General features: G+C 40.5%; 1 protein-coding gene across 1 annotated transcript; it reads right to left on the minus strand.

The window, feature by feature from the left end:
- Window positions 1-12,502: 12,502 nt before the first annotated feature.
- Window positions 12,503-15,643, minus strand: GON7 (GON7 subunit of KEOPS complex). The gene is made up of 2 exons (XM_058567599.1): window positions 15,402-15,643; window positions 12,503-12,919 (listed from the first exon to the last, which is right to left on the minus strand). The coding sequence occupies exons 1-2, from the start codon at window positions 15,607-15,609 to the stop codon at window positions 12,825-12,827; spliced, it is 303 nt and encodes a 100-aa protein (XP_058423582.1). The 5' UTR covers window positions 15,610-15,643; the 3' UTR covers window positions 12,503-12,824.
- Window positions 15,644-15,758: the final 115 nt, after the last annotated feature.

The raw sequence follows: 15,758 nt of genomic DNA on the forward strand, positions 1-15,758 counted from the left end.
GATAAGCAGAATTGGTTCCTCCTTTTGGTAATGCTACTGGTATTATTAACTAGCATTATTAATGCTACTGGTTTAAAAAAAAACTACTTGGGAAGAGACTGTTTGCAAGTTGAGAAATCTGACACAGAGGAGATGGAAACAAGGTGTCCAGTGAAAATATTTAGTCCAGTCCCTGTCAGATGTGTGATCCTGCTCTAAAAGATACCAGCAAGTCATCATCCTTCCGATTCTCTTTTCTGGCCTAAGGTCTGGTCTTCAGACAACAGGTTAATTGCATGAAGATGTGATCCTTGTACTTCCTGCTTTGCATTTGTACGTACTACCTCATGTCTGGTGCCAATACAAATAACTAAAAAATGGAAATATTAGATTTTAGGATTTTTTTTCTTTTTTCCTGGTTGAGCTCAAGATATATTTTTATACAGTTATGTCATTAATATCAGGGAAATGTTTTACAGTGATAGGTTTTAATAATAATCATAATATTTTGGGGGGCTTACTCTGTTGGGCCCTGTTCTAAGAGCTTAAATGAATTAATTCATTTAATCCTCCCAACAACCCTATGAGATAGCAGTTATTATGCAGATTTTACAGATAAGGAAACTGAAGTGGAGAAGATAAGTAACTTGCCAAAGGTCACACAGCTGGTGAGTAGCGGAGCCAGAGTCATAACTAGGCATGTGACTCCTTTGTTCCTAACCACTGAGTTGTTAGTGCTTCTTGCAAATGACAGATGTTTCAGCACTAGGTACTGTTTGCCTAGCCATGTCAAAGAGTGGAAATGGCAGTAGTATTGAGAAGGCTTTTCTCAATTTGTATGAGCTACTGAAAATCTGAAAGTTTTCTGGCAACCTCAACCTTTAAGTCTGATTTGACCAGAATGGAGGGCTGAGCATTCCACAGCAAGCTTTTACTTGAAAAATAAAGCAGGCATCTTTGTAACTGAAAAGGAGCACGATTAAATCCTCCTCCAATTAATCTCATTTCTTGACTACCTCCAAAGGTCTAATTACTGAAATGATACTTTTCGCTACAATACACTGAATCTTCAATGTAAGCAGCAGTTTGAAATACCTGTGTTTCTGCGAGGGTCAGATAACCAAATCCCTTGTATCTTTTGGGTACTTAGTGATAGTAGGCATGCGGCAGGAAACATTTTCTGAATGGTTTGCATTCATTCCCAGCATCCTGTGAGGCAGGCTGTACTGGTCCTGGTGCCACTTTACAGAAGAGGAAAGGTGGAAACCTGAGGCACAGGAATTAGTAACTTGCCCGTGGGCACACAGCAGTAAGTGGGAGAGCCAGGATCTGAGCCAGGACGTCTGGCTTGACATCTCCAGCTCTGTCATTCCACCATACTGCTTCTCAAAAAGAGAGGGTAATTTGAGGAAAATCATGGAGCAGTTTTTTGTATTTGATTAGTCCTGAGGCAGTGATAGTTTGGAAATTAAGAAAATTATTTCAATTATTTTTTGTTTTGTAAATGCTTGATGTATTGCGAGGTTGGTGACTTTGCCACTTGTAAAGTAGTAATTCCTTTTTATGGAAGTAGACTTTCTCTCTTATACTTCAAATTCTAATATTTGGGGATTTGGTGAGTAAATGCTCAGTCCCTCTCTCTCTTTCAAGATCAAACTGCCTTGGTAGAAGAAATATTAAAATAATTAGAGTAGGAGTAATGCAGTATTCTCAGATGTAATTACTGAATTTCAGATTGCAGCGTTAATCTATTTTTTGATTCTTTAGGAATTAATTATCCAAGTTGTGGATTATTCTTATTTTGTCTATGGCTATTTAAAAGTTCATGGGGGGCCGGCCCCGTGGCTTAGCGGTTAAGTGCGTGCGCTCTGCTACTGGCGGCCTGGGTGCGGATCCCGGGCGCACACCAACGCACTGCTTCTCCGGCCATGCTGAGGCTGCGTCCCACATACAGCAACTAGAAGGATGTGCAACTATAACATACAACTATCTACTGGGGCTTCGGGGGGAAAAAAAAGGAGGAGGATTGGCAATAGATGTTAGCTCAGAGCCAGTCTTCCTTAGCAAAAAGAGGATTAGCATGGATGTTAGTTCAGAGCTGATCTTCCTCACAAAAAATAATAAAAAAAAAGTTCATGGGGCCGGCCTGGTGGCATAGCGGTTAAGTGTGCATGCTCCGCTTCGGCGGCCCAGGGTTTGCGGGTTCGGATCCGGGGTGCACACCAACGCACCGCTTGTCAAGCCATGCTGTGGCAGTGTCCCGTATAAAGTAGAGGAAGATGGGCACGCATGTTAGCCCAGGGCCAGTCTTCCTCAGCAAAAAAAGGACTGGCAATGGATGTTAGGGCTGATCTTCCTCACAAAAAAAAGTTAAAAGCACTCTTTTGGTAAAGAGGGAAAGGTGAAATTAACCTAGCTCTGTTAGATTTGAGGAGGAGGTTGAAATTGATGGATAGGAGACCTATGTATTATAGCAGATCGTCATTTATTTCATGTTCACATCACAATACAAAAAGCAGTGAAAACAAGACTAGGTAGTGAGATAAATGGCAAATATAGGGAGTGCTTTAGGGATTTTAGGGAAGGGGCAAGCATCCTAGGATCCATAACTAGTCAATATTTGCTTCCATATATGAGAAAAATAGTTATATCCCACAGTGGTTTAATGAGTCATTTTACTTCCAGCTACACTTGAAGTAATGCTGTTGAGTGTTTTTCATGGAAACATGCCAGATATTTTATTTTTTTAAAAGTGCCAGGATAGGGAATGGATAACTGAATCACAGAAACAAACATCTAATTCATAGAGCTTTAGTCAGCACGTAAATTTTCTGGTTTTAAAGATGTTACCAGTTTTTCTTTTTTTAACATTTTTCCCAGTTTTATTGAAAAAAATTGACATACATTACTATATAAGTTCAAGGCATACAGCATGATGGTTTGACTTACAGATATTTTGAAATGATTACTACAGTAGATTCAGCTAACATCCATCTTCTCATACAGATACACAATAAAAAGAAAGAAAAAGAAGAAAATTTTCTCTTTGTGATGAGAACTCAGGATTTACTCTCTTAACAACTTTCCTATATATTATACAGTAGTGTTAGCTACAGTCCTGTTGTACATTATATCCCTAGTACTTATTCATCCCATAACTGGAAGTTTATACCTTTTGACCACCTTCCTCCAGTTCCCCCTCCCCCTACCCTCTAGCTCTGGTAACCACAAGTCTGATCTCTTTTTCTATGAGTTTGGTAGTTTTTTTTTTTTAGATTCCATATATAAGTGAGATCATACAGTATTTGTCTTTCTCTGATTTATTTCACTTGACACTACCAGTTTTAAAGTAAAAAAATGTGATTCCCTAAGTTTAGAATTTGATTCTACTTCAAAGCTTTTATAATTAACAAAAGCTTCTCTTTGGGGAAATGGAATCATCAGATAAAGTGTTCCTATGAGAGTAACTGCACCCATAAAATAATCAAACCGGAATGTTTGTTCACCATGAGTAGTGTTAAAGTCTTTATTAAGATTATCTAGTGTTGACTTCCTTCTTGATGGATTTAACATTCTCAATGTCCAAATCACTGGCAGAAAAGCTTACCACAATACCACAACTCATTTTTGCATCAAATATATGCTATCACTTTATAAATTCTGTGACACATTTATAAAGTTCCATATAATTCTGGACCATGATTGGGAATCATCATGCATTAGTATTTTAGGTTTTTTTTTTTGTTTTTTTTTTAAAAAGATTTTATTTATTTTCCCCCCCAAAGCCCCAGTGAATAGTTGTATGTCATAGCTGCACATCCTTCTAGTTGCTATATGTGGGACACGGCCTTAGCATGGCCGGAGAAGCGGTGTGTTGGTGCACGCCTGGGATCTGAACCCGGGCCACCAGCAGCAGAGTGGGAGCACTTAACCACTAAGCCACGGGGCCGGCCCAGTATTTTCATTTTGGTCGAAGGCAGTGAGTGGGTCTTGAACTGTGGCTGTATACTAGAGTCACCCAAGGAAATAAAAAACAAAGCAAAACTCACATAAACAATGCCAGGGTCCCTTCCCAACCAATTACATCAATCTCTGAGGGAAGGGCCCAGGCAATTGTATTTTCAGAGCTCTTCAAATGATTCTATTAGGGTTGACAATCACTGGGCCATGGGTTTTTAGGCACCACAAAGACTCAACTGTTAGTCATGAGAGCTGTGTTTGCCTTTGGAACAGCTTCAACAAATATTTTGTGGTAAGTTCACCCCAGCTGTTTGAATTGCAAATCTTTAAAGCGATGTCTGTATTTTCTTTCTTTCTTTTTTTTTCAAGGTTTAAATAGACTTTATTGTTACAAGGGGGGCCCTCCTGAGCAGGGCCTTATAAACCAATATATGTAGTCCCAGGATGTCACCCTGGAGAAATCAAGAGGGTCATGATTGCAGAAGAGGTCACTGTAACTGAAGGCCATGATCTAGGGGAGACCAGCCAGGAATGCAGCAGACATGATCAGGACAGGCCAGGAGTGGTCAGGTCACAAGGTGAGGCAGAGGACAGCCTTCACTCCCCTGCTTCTGCAGCTCTCCAGGTGTGACAAAACCCAGCCCCATGGCAGAAGGAAACAGGAAGCAGGAGGTGAGCACAATGGCAACCTTCATGGTCCTGAGCTGCTCCTGCAGCCACTTGAAATGGATCTGGGCACACAGCACCAGGAGCCCCGGGCTGCGCCTGTCAGGCCCCCAGCAGCGGCAGTGTCAGCGTGGACGTGACCAACACGACCTGACCACACCAGAAGACTGCACACAGCTGCCAGGCGAAGCCCACAGTTGCAAACAAGGTGTCTATATTTTCTGATTCCAATTCCTCTCCTCCACTTTATCCTGAATACACTTCTATCAGGCTTTTGTCTCCCACTCTACCAAAAACTCTCTCTCGTCAAGAGGTTGTCAGTTACACATAACTAAATCCAACCGCCACGTCTTAGTCATCAAGTTACTTCTCAGCAGTTTTTGACACACTCCCTGTCCCTGAGATCTCTTCTTCAGTTGGCTTCTAGATCAGCACTGCCCAACAGAACTTTAGCAGTGACGGAAATGTTCTATGTCTGTGCTGTCCAAATCAGTAGCCACTAGCCACATGAAATGAGCCCTTGAGATGTGGCTAGTGTCACTGAAGGACTGAATTTTAAATTTTAATTAACGTAAAGAGCCACATGTGGCTAGTAGCTACTATGTATTAGCCCGGTTCTAGATGCTTTCCTGGTTTGACGCTGATGCTTCTTCCTCACCAGGTTCTCCTGTCTCCTTTGCTGGCTCCTCCTTGGGGATCTGCCCAATTTCTAAATGTTGGCATGGCCCAGTTCTCTTTTCTACACTTACTCCCTTATTTCATCCAGGCTCATGGCTTTAAATGCCCAAATTTATATCACTACCTTGCATCTATCGCCTAAGTCCCAGACTTGAATACCTAACTGCCTACTTGATATTTACTAAGATGTCTTACCAGGCACCTGAAATTCAACCTGTCCAAAACCAAGCTGCTGATCTTCTCTCCATCCACCAAAATCTGCTCTTCAAGTCCCCCAAGTCTACTAGCAAACAAGTGGTGAGGGATCCTTTAAAAATATTATTCCTCTCAAAAATCCTCCTATAGTTTCCCTTCTTAGAATAAAACCCAAAGTCTTAACATGGCATACGAAGTCCTAAATAAGTGGCCCTTGACCTCTACTTCATTTTCTAGTACTCTTTTCACCCCTCACTCCACTCCAGCCACACTGGTCTTCTTTCTGATTCTAGAACACACCAGAAAAACCTGTTTCAGGGCCTCCGCACTCGGTGTACCTTCTGCCTGGATGCTCAGCCCTGGCCTGCTCCATTCCCACCTTCAGACCTTTGCTCAGCTGTCAGCTTAGCGAGGCTGCCTCTGACCACCCTGTTGAAAATGGAGCATCCTCCTTCCCTGCTGTTCTCCACAGCACTCACCATCACATGACATGTTATATATTCCGTCAGACTCTAAACCCAATGAGGGGAGAGATTTTGTCGTTTGTTCACCACTGTATGCCCTATGCCTAGAGAAGTGCCCAGCATATACAGGTGCTCAGTAATTGTTTACTGCATGAATGATTCTTATTGCCACTGAACACCTCCCTCAATAGACTACAAACAAGCTAGTTCACTCTCCAGAGATGACAAAAGTTAAAGTTAACATTTACTGCTAAGTGCACAGCATAAAGCTCTTTCAGGTTTCAGCATGTAGTGATGTATTCTTTTCAAGGCCAAAATTTAAAATGAGTCTCTTAATTTATTTTTGCCAACAGTTCTTGTGATGTTGGTTGTCTTGGGATTTTCCTTACTGATGCAAAAAAAAACATACCACATTCACAAACAAGGTTTTAAGTGGTGGTGACAGCCTTGAGAAATTCTCAAGTTACAAGCATGAAGATTATGGTTTCCTAAGCTACGTAACATATGCCCCAAGTGCCATGATGACCTCTTAGAGCTACAGCACACAATTCAGTACTCTGATGTTCAAGGCAATACCTTGGCCCCATAAAGCACTCATTTAAACTAGTAATGTGTTTCTAGAAGTTAATTCTATCCCCAGCAGAATTTTTGACATCAGAGTAAATTTCTATTTAAAACCATACCCCAGTGGCCTTGTTGCTGCCCCAATGTGAGCTGCTACTTTTTAGAAGATTTAAATAGAAGCTTACTGACTAGCATTCACTATTTCCTGGGCCATGTCTTTAAATAGAGCAATTCTGATCCCAAAGGTCACCTGAGAACTGGAATAGTTATAGCAACACTGTGAAATTCATTTTATACTTTGAGAATAATGCACTGGCTAGAGGGCAATTTTTTCAAGGTTAAGGCTACATCAGTTTTAAAAACACCTTCTCCTCTTTTTATGGTACCCTACCTCATATTTAGCTCAGCTCTCCTAACCTCCTTAGAAGTCGCATTCTACTCTTCCTTCTGACAAAGTAATAGTCAGATGGGAAATGTGCATGTTTTGTTTTTTAAGTCTGGATTGGTTAATTTTTGCCCTGAATTACATGACAATGTTTTAAACTGTTAATATGGCTGATTTGCTCTTATTAAATTTAAAGCATGACTTTTTAAAATAAAAAATTGTTTGAAAGTTTCACTTTTTCTGTATTTATGTTGAAAAATATATAACATACAATTTTTAATATTTCATTGTATATATATACCACATCTTCTTTATCCGTTCATCTCAATGGACACTTAGGTTGTTGCTTCCATATCTTGGCTATTATAAATAATGCTACAGTGAACAGAGGGGTGCATATATCTCTTTGAATTAATGTTTTCATTTTCTTCAGATAAAACCCAGAAGTGGAACTGCTGGATCATATGGTAGTTCTATTTTTAATTTTTTGAGGAACCTCCATGCTGTTTTCCATAGTGGCTGCACAAGTTTACATTCCCACCAACAGTGCACATGGGTTCCCTTTTCTCCACATCCTTCCCAACACTTGTTCCTTTTGATAACAGCCATTCTGACATGTGTGAAGTGATAGTTCATTGTGGTTTTGATTTGCATTTCCCTGATTCCCTGATGATTAGTGATATTGAACATCTTTTCATGTTCCTGTTGGCCATCTTTGTGTCTTCTTTGGAAAAATGTCTATTCAAGTCCTCTGCCCCTTTTTCAGTCGGGTTTTTTTTTTTTTTATATTGTGGTTTTTTTTTTTTTTTGAGGAAGATTGGCCCTGTGCTAACATCTGTTGCCAATCTTCCTCTTTTTCTTTTTTCTCCCCAAAGTCCCAGTACATAGTTGTGTATCATAGTTGTAGAGTTGTAGCTCTTCTATATGGGATGCTGCCTCAGCACGGCTTGATGAGCCGTGAGTAGGTCCACGCCCAGGATCCGAACCAGTGAACCCTGGGCCGCAGAAGTGGAACACGCGAACTTAACTGCCATGCCAGCAGGCCGGCCCGTGTGAGTTCTTTATTTTGGATATTATCTCCTTATTGCATGTACGACTTGCAAATATCTTCTCCCATTCAGTAGGTTGTCTTTTCATTTTGTTGATGGTTTCCTTTGCTGTGCAAAAATTTTTTTGTTTGATGTGGTCCCATTTGTTTATTTTTGCTTTTGTTGCCCTTTCCTTTGCCCAATTCTATTGTCTTTCTCTGACTGGTACACATGAGATTTATAAAAGAAATTAGTTCTTAGTCATTTGTGCTGAAAATATTAAATACTTTTCCCCTCTTTGTCTTTTAACCTTATTTACAGAATGTTCAGAATTTTCATTATTATGTAGCTGTACTTACTAATCTTTTCTATCATGGTTTCTGGATTTTAAAAATCTTGCTTAGGAGCTTGCCTGGTGGTGTAGTGGTTCAGTTCACATGCTCTGCTTCGGCTGCCCAGGGTTCACAGGTTCAAATCCCAGGCATGGACCTATGTACCACTTATCAAGCCACACTGTGGCAGGCGTCCCACATATAAAAAAAAAGTAGAGGAAGATGGGCACGGATGTTAGCTCAGGGCTGATTTTCCTCACACACACACACAAAAAAATCTTGCTTAGGAAACCTTCCTCACTCTGAGACTATAAAAACTATTACTCCATTTTCCTTTAGCACTTTCATGGTTTTGTTTTGTACACTAAAAATCTTGAATCTACCTGAAATTTATTATGTTCTAAGTAGTGAGAAAAGTATCCAAATTCATCACAAAAACTATCCAACTTTTTTTTTAAAGATTTTATTTATTTATTTATTTTTTCCCCCAAAGCCCCAGTAGATAGTTGTATGTCATAGCTGCACATCCTTCTAGTTGCTGTACGTGGGACGCGGCCTCAGCATGGCCGGAGAAGCGGTGCGTCGGTGCGCGCCCGGGATGCGAACCCGGGCCGCCAGCAGCGGAGCGCGTGCACTTAACCGCTAAGCCACAGGGCCGGCCCTCCAACTTCTTATTTGTTAAAATAAAACCAAGTGTTATTTTATAAATATTCTCCAATATCTGTAAGAATTTTACACTCTACTCTTACTATATACTTAAATATCCAAGAAGTAATTATCACAAAATGATTGTAGTGTAATTAATTTCCCCAAACATGCTAATTTTATTTGTAATTATCACCAGCTACATTTATGGTAATAGTTTTGAACTTTGCTGTGCTCAACTACCAACCACAATAAGTTCAAACAGGAATTTCTTTTTTTTTTTTTAAGGACATTGATTTTATTTTATTTATTTATTTTTTTTTTTAAATTTTTTTCCCCAAAGCCCCAGTAGATAGTTGTAGGTCATAGCTGCACATCCTTCTAGTTGCTGTATGTGGGACACGGCCTCACCATGGCCGGAGAAGCAGTGCGTCACTGCGTGCCTGGGATCCGAACCTGGGCCGCCAGCAGCGGAGCGCACACACTTAACCACTAAGCCACAGGGCTGGCCCAGGAATTTCTTATAAACACAGGGCTGGCCCAGGAATTTCTTATAAACATTTTATCACAACAGAGTGGTTGACAATTGAGTTAAAAAGCCTAGGTTTTCAGGACGTCTTATGCATGAATCTTACTGCAATATATTATATAAGAAATGATATTCTACATTTTTTTAAGAGGTTTATTATTATTATATTATTTTTTGTGTGTGTGAGGAAGATCAGCCCTGAGCTAACATCCATGCTAATCCTCCTCTTTTTGCTGAGGCAGACCGCCTCTGAGCTAACATCTATTGCCAAGCCTCCTCCCTTTTTTTCCCCCCAAAGCCCCAGTAGATAGTTGTATGTCATAGTTGCACATCCTTCTAGTTGCTGTATGTGGGACACAGGCTCAGCATGGCTGGAGAAGCGGTGCGTCGGTGCGTGCCCGGGATCTGAACTCGGGCCGCCAGTAGTGGAGCGCGTGCACTTAACCACTAAACCACGGGGCCCGCCCAATATTCTATATTTGTACAGCTTGAACAATTCCATTGAGAAATAGGTGTATCTTTAATAGACTAAATAGGAACTAGATTAAAAGTACTACATAATAAACTGAGAGCCACAGATGTCTCCAACTATTTTCTCATTTGGAAGAAAACATAAACTTCATTTCCTTTAAAAGTACAAGCCTTCTCAATAAAAGTTAAAAAAAAATTCTGAGGAGCTGAAGAAAAAATTCTAATCAAGTACATTTTGTAATATGAGGGGGGAGGCAGGTGCCACAGAGACACAGCACAAGGACCTAACGTTGTCTAGGAAGCCGAGACAGGTCCCCTGGAGGGAAAGTTTAACTTGAAACCTAAAGGACGAGAAGAGCTAAAGACAGGCAAAGGAGGTCACCAGGATTCGAAAGGCAACTAGTTGCAGAAGTGTAAATCCTCTGTGAACACTATCCCTAAACTGGGGGCAAAAACGGATTTCCTCCCATACTTTTTTCCCGTATTTTTTTTTCAAGGTAAATTTTTTTCCCCAGGTGATTTTTTTTTAAATGTTTAAACTTCTTAACTAATATTACAGCCAAGCAACAGCAACCTATTATAAAAGAGTAAAAGTTCTTGTCCTTGGCCACAGAACTCTATTAAAATAAGTATTTCTTAATGTGACACAAAAGCACTTCTAGAAAAGACATCTATCTTGCATATGTCCGTTTATTTCACATTTTAAACTCCATATGTTTCACATTTTAAAAGATTATTTATCTAACTCTAGTGTCAAGTTTATTTTTACGTAGGATTGTTGGGTTGCTTTCTTGTACAAAACGTAAAGTTGGAGCTGTTTCAGAGATTAATTGTGCTCTGCTTGCCTGTGGCTGTTTGTACCCTTAGAAGGCAGATTAGAAAACCAGGCAAGGCATTTCTTTTATACCAGTCTTTAAAACTGATCCTTTTTGTCACACATGTGGCTCATTTACGAAGAAGACAGTATTAGAACTAGAATCAGTACTAAAATTAAGGAAAAGATCTATCAAACTTATAACCCAGACCTCAAAACACTGGACCACAAGCATGAATATCTTGAAATTTCTTCTTTATAAACACATGTACTAAACAAAGATGGAAACAAAATGTTCAGGAGCAAAGTTCAGCTATTACTTTAAAAATAAGAACTGTTTTAACTATACAAGTTTTTTTAAGGGTTGTATAAAAAGATTATAAATCAATAACCGAATTGAAGTCCCAATATTAGAGACACTATCACAAACTGAACAAACAAGATAATTTCTGACCATTTATAAAACTTTTTTAGTTGGTATTGTTTTGATTACATAAGAGTACTTAGCGGAAGACTAATGTTCCAAGTAAAACAATTCTTTAAAGATATGAAAAGATGTGTAAATTCAGTTTCCTTAATAGCATGTACTTTGTTAAGCTATAGATTTCAGACTGTGTAACTGGGAGAGTACTACAGTAATCTTTTACAGGCTACGTGTATAACCCAACTCTGCCAATGGCTGCTCTGTAACTCTGGGCAAAGACCTATTCTTTTTTTTTTTTTAATAATTTTATTTATTTTCCCCCCAAAGCTCCAGCAGATAGTTGTATGTCATAGCTACACATCCTTCTAGTTGCTGTATGTGGGACGCGGCCTCAGCATGGCCGGAGAAGCGGTGCCTCGGTGCAAGCCCGGGATCTGAACCCCGGGCCGCCAGCAGCGGAGCGCGCGCACCTAACCGCTGAGCCATGGGGCCGGCCCAAAGACCTATTCTAAGATTCAATTTATCTCTGAAATAAATCATATAAGCTGTGGAGTTACTTCCAACTCTAAAATTCTATGACTATTTGTATTTCATTAGGTAAATGCTACTTGATTGCTTTCTATTTTAGCTATCTCAATGAACCAGGAAACATGCAAAGTAAAAAAAAGCCTTAGTCCCACTGACGAGCAGAAAGGAAGACACACACACATATTTTAGGAATATATATTTTAAAAGATTCAATAGTCCTTTGTTAAGCAAAATCACTACTACAGGCTACAGGATGAGAGGAGACATCTAAGTTATAGTTAACAGATTGTTTACTTAAAGACTTAAATTTGTGTTTATATAGATAACATATCACGGCATAAAAGCACACCCCATCTGGCTGTGCTTTGTTGAGTGGTATCATCTCTGGATGTCCGTATATTGAGTGTGAGTTTGGACTCAAGGTTTCCTTGGGTCTCTCTCAAGGGGTCTCCTTTCTCTTCAGTATTTCTATTTCTATCTTCCTTTCACTTATACAGAACTGCCATTCTAATTTTTTTTCCCCCTTTTTCTCTCCAAAGCCCCAGTAGATAGTTGTATGTCATAGTTGCATGTCATAGTTGCACATCCTTCTAGTTGCTGTATGTGGGACGTGGCCTCAGCATGGCCGGAGAAGCGGTGCATCGGTGCGCGCCGGGGATCCGAAACCAGGCCACCAGTAGCGGAGCTCGTGCACTTAACCGCTAAGACACGGGGCTGGCCCCCTGCCATTCTAATATTTAATACCCAATTTTCACCACTTGCTTAAGTCAGTTCTTTGAGATGTTACTGCCCCTGAACCATGACTGTACTTTTTATAACAGAAGCAGAAGCTGAAAGATGTAGACATCACACAATTTAATTCAAAGATTAAAAAGTAGAAAACAATAAAAATTCAGTTGCCAACTTAAGAGGATTTTACACATTAAGTACTGTATTTTATTTCCATGATCTGAAACTTATTTCTCACTCAAGAAAACAGATACATTTCTAAACATTTATTATATCTTTTTTTGATGGAAACAGACAAGACAGTTCCTTGACAAAACTGTCCCAGGAGAACAAAACAAATGCTTTTCCAAATTAGAGCACAAGTCTTCTTTAAATGTCAGTATGAGATAACTAAGTTATAGTAGCAGTCTTTTAAACTTCATAAAAGCTATTGTTAAGATGGTGGTTTCGGCCGTTTTGCAGATGGTCCATCTGAGTTAGTTCTGTTATCAATGTTATTTTCATCTTCCACATCATCTTCATCATCACCTTTTAAAATAAATATTTGTTGTATGACAATATGTTCAGTGCTTGAAAGAAATATAGATAGCTAAAATGGTTGATAATGAGACCATTTCACTTTAGGGGTTAATAAAACCATGCATATATCAGATCTGAAATATGTATGGTTAAAAAGATTTCAGGGGGGCCGGCCCGGTGGCGCAAGCGGTTAGGTGCGCGCGCTCCGCTGCGGCGGCCCGGGGTTCGCTGGTTCGGATCCCGGGCGCGCACCGACGCACTGCTTGGCAAGCCATGCTGTGGCGGCGTCCCATATAAAGTGGAGGAAGATGGGCACAGATGTTAGCCCAGGGCCGTCTTCCTCAGCAAAAAAAGAGGAGGATTGGCGGATGTTAGCACAGGGCTGATCTCCTCACAAAAAAAAAAAAAAAAAAAAAAGATTTCAGGAATTTTGGTGTTTAAAACCTTTCTTTTCTATCACTGTTTTTGGAGATATAATTCATATACCATAAAATTCACTCTTTTAAAGTATAAGGTTTATTGATTTAGTATATTCACTAGGTTGAGCAACTGATCATCACTAATTTCTAGAACACTTGCATCATCCCAGAAAGAAATCCCACACCCTTTAGCAGCCACTTCCTATTCCTCTCAGCCCTTGGCAACCACTAATCTACTTTCTATCTCTACAGATTTGTCTATTCTGGTCATTTTATATAAACGAATCATAAAATATGCGGGCTTTTGTGTCTGCCTTCTTTCACTTAGCATGTTTTCAAGGTTCATTCACATTGTAGCAGTTATCAGTACTTCATTGGTTTTTGCTGCTGAATAACATTCCATTGTATCAACATGCATTTTGTTTATCCACTTATCAGCTGGCGGACACTTGTGTTGTTTCTACTTTTTAGCTATTATGAATAATGCTGCTATGAACATTCATGCATACGTTTTTATGTGAACGTATGTTTCCAGTTCCCTTGAACTAGGAACGGAATTGCAGGGTCATACAGTAACTTCATGTTTAACTTTTTGAGGAACTGCCAAACTGTTTTCCAAAGAAGGTACATTTTACATTTCCACCAGCAATGTATGAGAGCTCCAATTTCTTCACATCCTAGCAACACTTATTGTTCTTTTTGATTATAGCCATCCTAGTGGGCATGAAGTGGTATCTTATCGTGGTTTTGATTTTCGTTTCCCTGATAGCCAATGACGTTGAGCATCCTTTCATGTGCTTATTGGCCACTTGTATATCTTATTTGGAGAACTGCCTATTCAAATCCTCTGTACATTTGGTAGATGGATTATTTGTCTTTTTAGTGTTGGGTTCTGTCACTTTTCTTTAGTAAGTCTTATAATTTTAAAACTTGGTATATTCATATAAGTTAAAATTCGTCATTTTAATCTCTGTCACTTTTAACAATGGAAATCCAAACCTAAGCTTTATGGGGACTTGTTTAAAGATACAAAAACATGTCCATCTATACAAAGACATTACACCATTAACAGAACAGGTGGCAGTTATTTCTGCAGTAAGTAATGACAAAATTTTTTTTTAAATGGCTCTAACTATATTCATTCTCATGCCAATGGTAATATTTTCAACAGATTAGGAGAGGTATTTTGGAAGCAAGAAACAGGATTTCACTCTCATGGAAACAACCTATTGTCTGAACTTGGTGTAATGTTCTGAATTGGCTCCTTCAAATTATCTGAAACTATCAAGATGAAAACAAGATGGAAAGAAAAAAAGTACAGTACAGTTTAAGCTCCTCTACAAAAAAGCTAAGTCCTGACTCCAATATTCAGTTTTTAGGTTCTTCAGCTCAGGGCAATCAAATGTCCCTATTTTTGTATTTAAGATGAGACTTAAAAAAAAAATTAATGCAGCTAAATTTCCCGCTTTGACTTTCAAACTTCACAAACAAAACTGAGAAAGGGAAGGAGTCCCTGCGAGTTCAGACTTGCTCAACTGAAATCTGTTCCAATCTTCGGAACCTGCTCCTATTCTGCGATAGATGGCAGCCTTCCAAACATGTTTGTAATTTCACACCTGGGAAAACTCCCTGTCATCCTTCAATAGCCAGCTTAAAAGTCACGCCCTCTCTGAAGCCTTCCGGGGTTCCCTGGGTTTGCAACAGTTACAGAAGGCCCTGGGGTCACACTCGCCCTTTTTACCCAGAGTGTCTACCTGTCTAACCGCTCACCAGAGTGAGAGTTTCGCAGGTAAAGGAACCGAGTCGCCTTCACCTCATTCTTTCTCCAGGGCTCAGCCCCATGCCTGACACCTAGCAGGAGGCGTGCAGCACGTTTTTTGTGATATAAATGAAGAATCGCGAAAACGCTTGGGTAAGAAGCAGCCCAGATTAATCAGCCCAAATACAGCGGAAAGTGCCAACGTCTTTTAGGAAAAACTTCTTCCCCTGAGGCTCACTTTCTCCAAGTCTGCCACTCTCCACGGGCGCCCCTGCCCCGCCCTCCTGTCGCTCCACACCGTCTCAGAGCTCACCGTCCAAGGCCTCGTCCGGTGCCACCGCCTCCCTGTCCTGCGCTTCCCGCTGTACCAGGGGGCCGAAGAGCTCGGCCACCAGCTCCCTCATCTGGGCCACTCCCGACAACAGGCTCTGGAAAGGGTCGGCGTCGCCGGGCGCCTCACAGGGCACCCGCAGCTGCCGCTGCTGCCCGTCCTGCCCAACATACTCGCCCAACAGCTCCATGGCGACCGCTGAGTTTCCAGAGCGCGTCACAAGGATGCGCCACCCGGAAGCGGAAGCCAGCCTACGGCGGGCGCGGGCGGGAGAAGGGAGGGGAGTAACTTCCGTTCATCGGAAGTCGCTCCTCCCCCTTCCTTCACCTCCTTTCTTTG

The sequence above is a fragment of the Diceros bicornis genome, chromosome 24 (genome assembly GCF_020826845.1).
Source record: "Diceros bicornis minor isolate mBicDic1 chromosome 24, mDicBic1.mat.cur, whole genome shotgun sequence".
Taxonomy (NCBI): domain Eukaryota; kingdom Metazoa; phylum Chordata; class Mammalia; order Perissodactyla; family Rhinocerotidae; genus Diceros; species Diceros bicornis.

Bases quoted from the DNA above. Each gene is read 5' to 3' on its own strand.
- GON7 (XM_058567599.1), bottom strand. From the start codon at position 15,609: ATGGAGCTGTTGGGCGAGTATGTTGGGCAGGACGGGCAGCAGCGGCAG. The intron at 12,920-15,401 runs GTGAGCTCTGAG...TTATTTTAAAAG, and splicing joins ACCGGACGAGGCCTTGGACG to GTGATGATGAAGATGATGTG.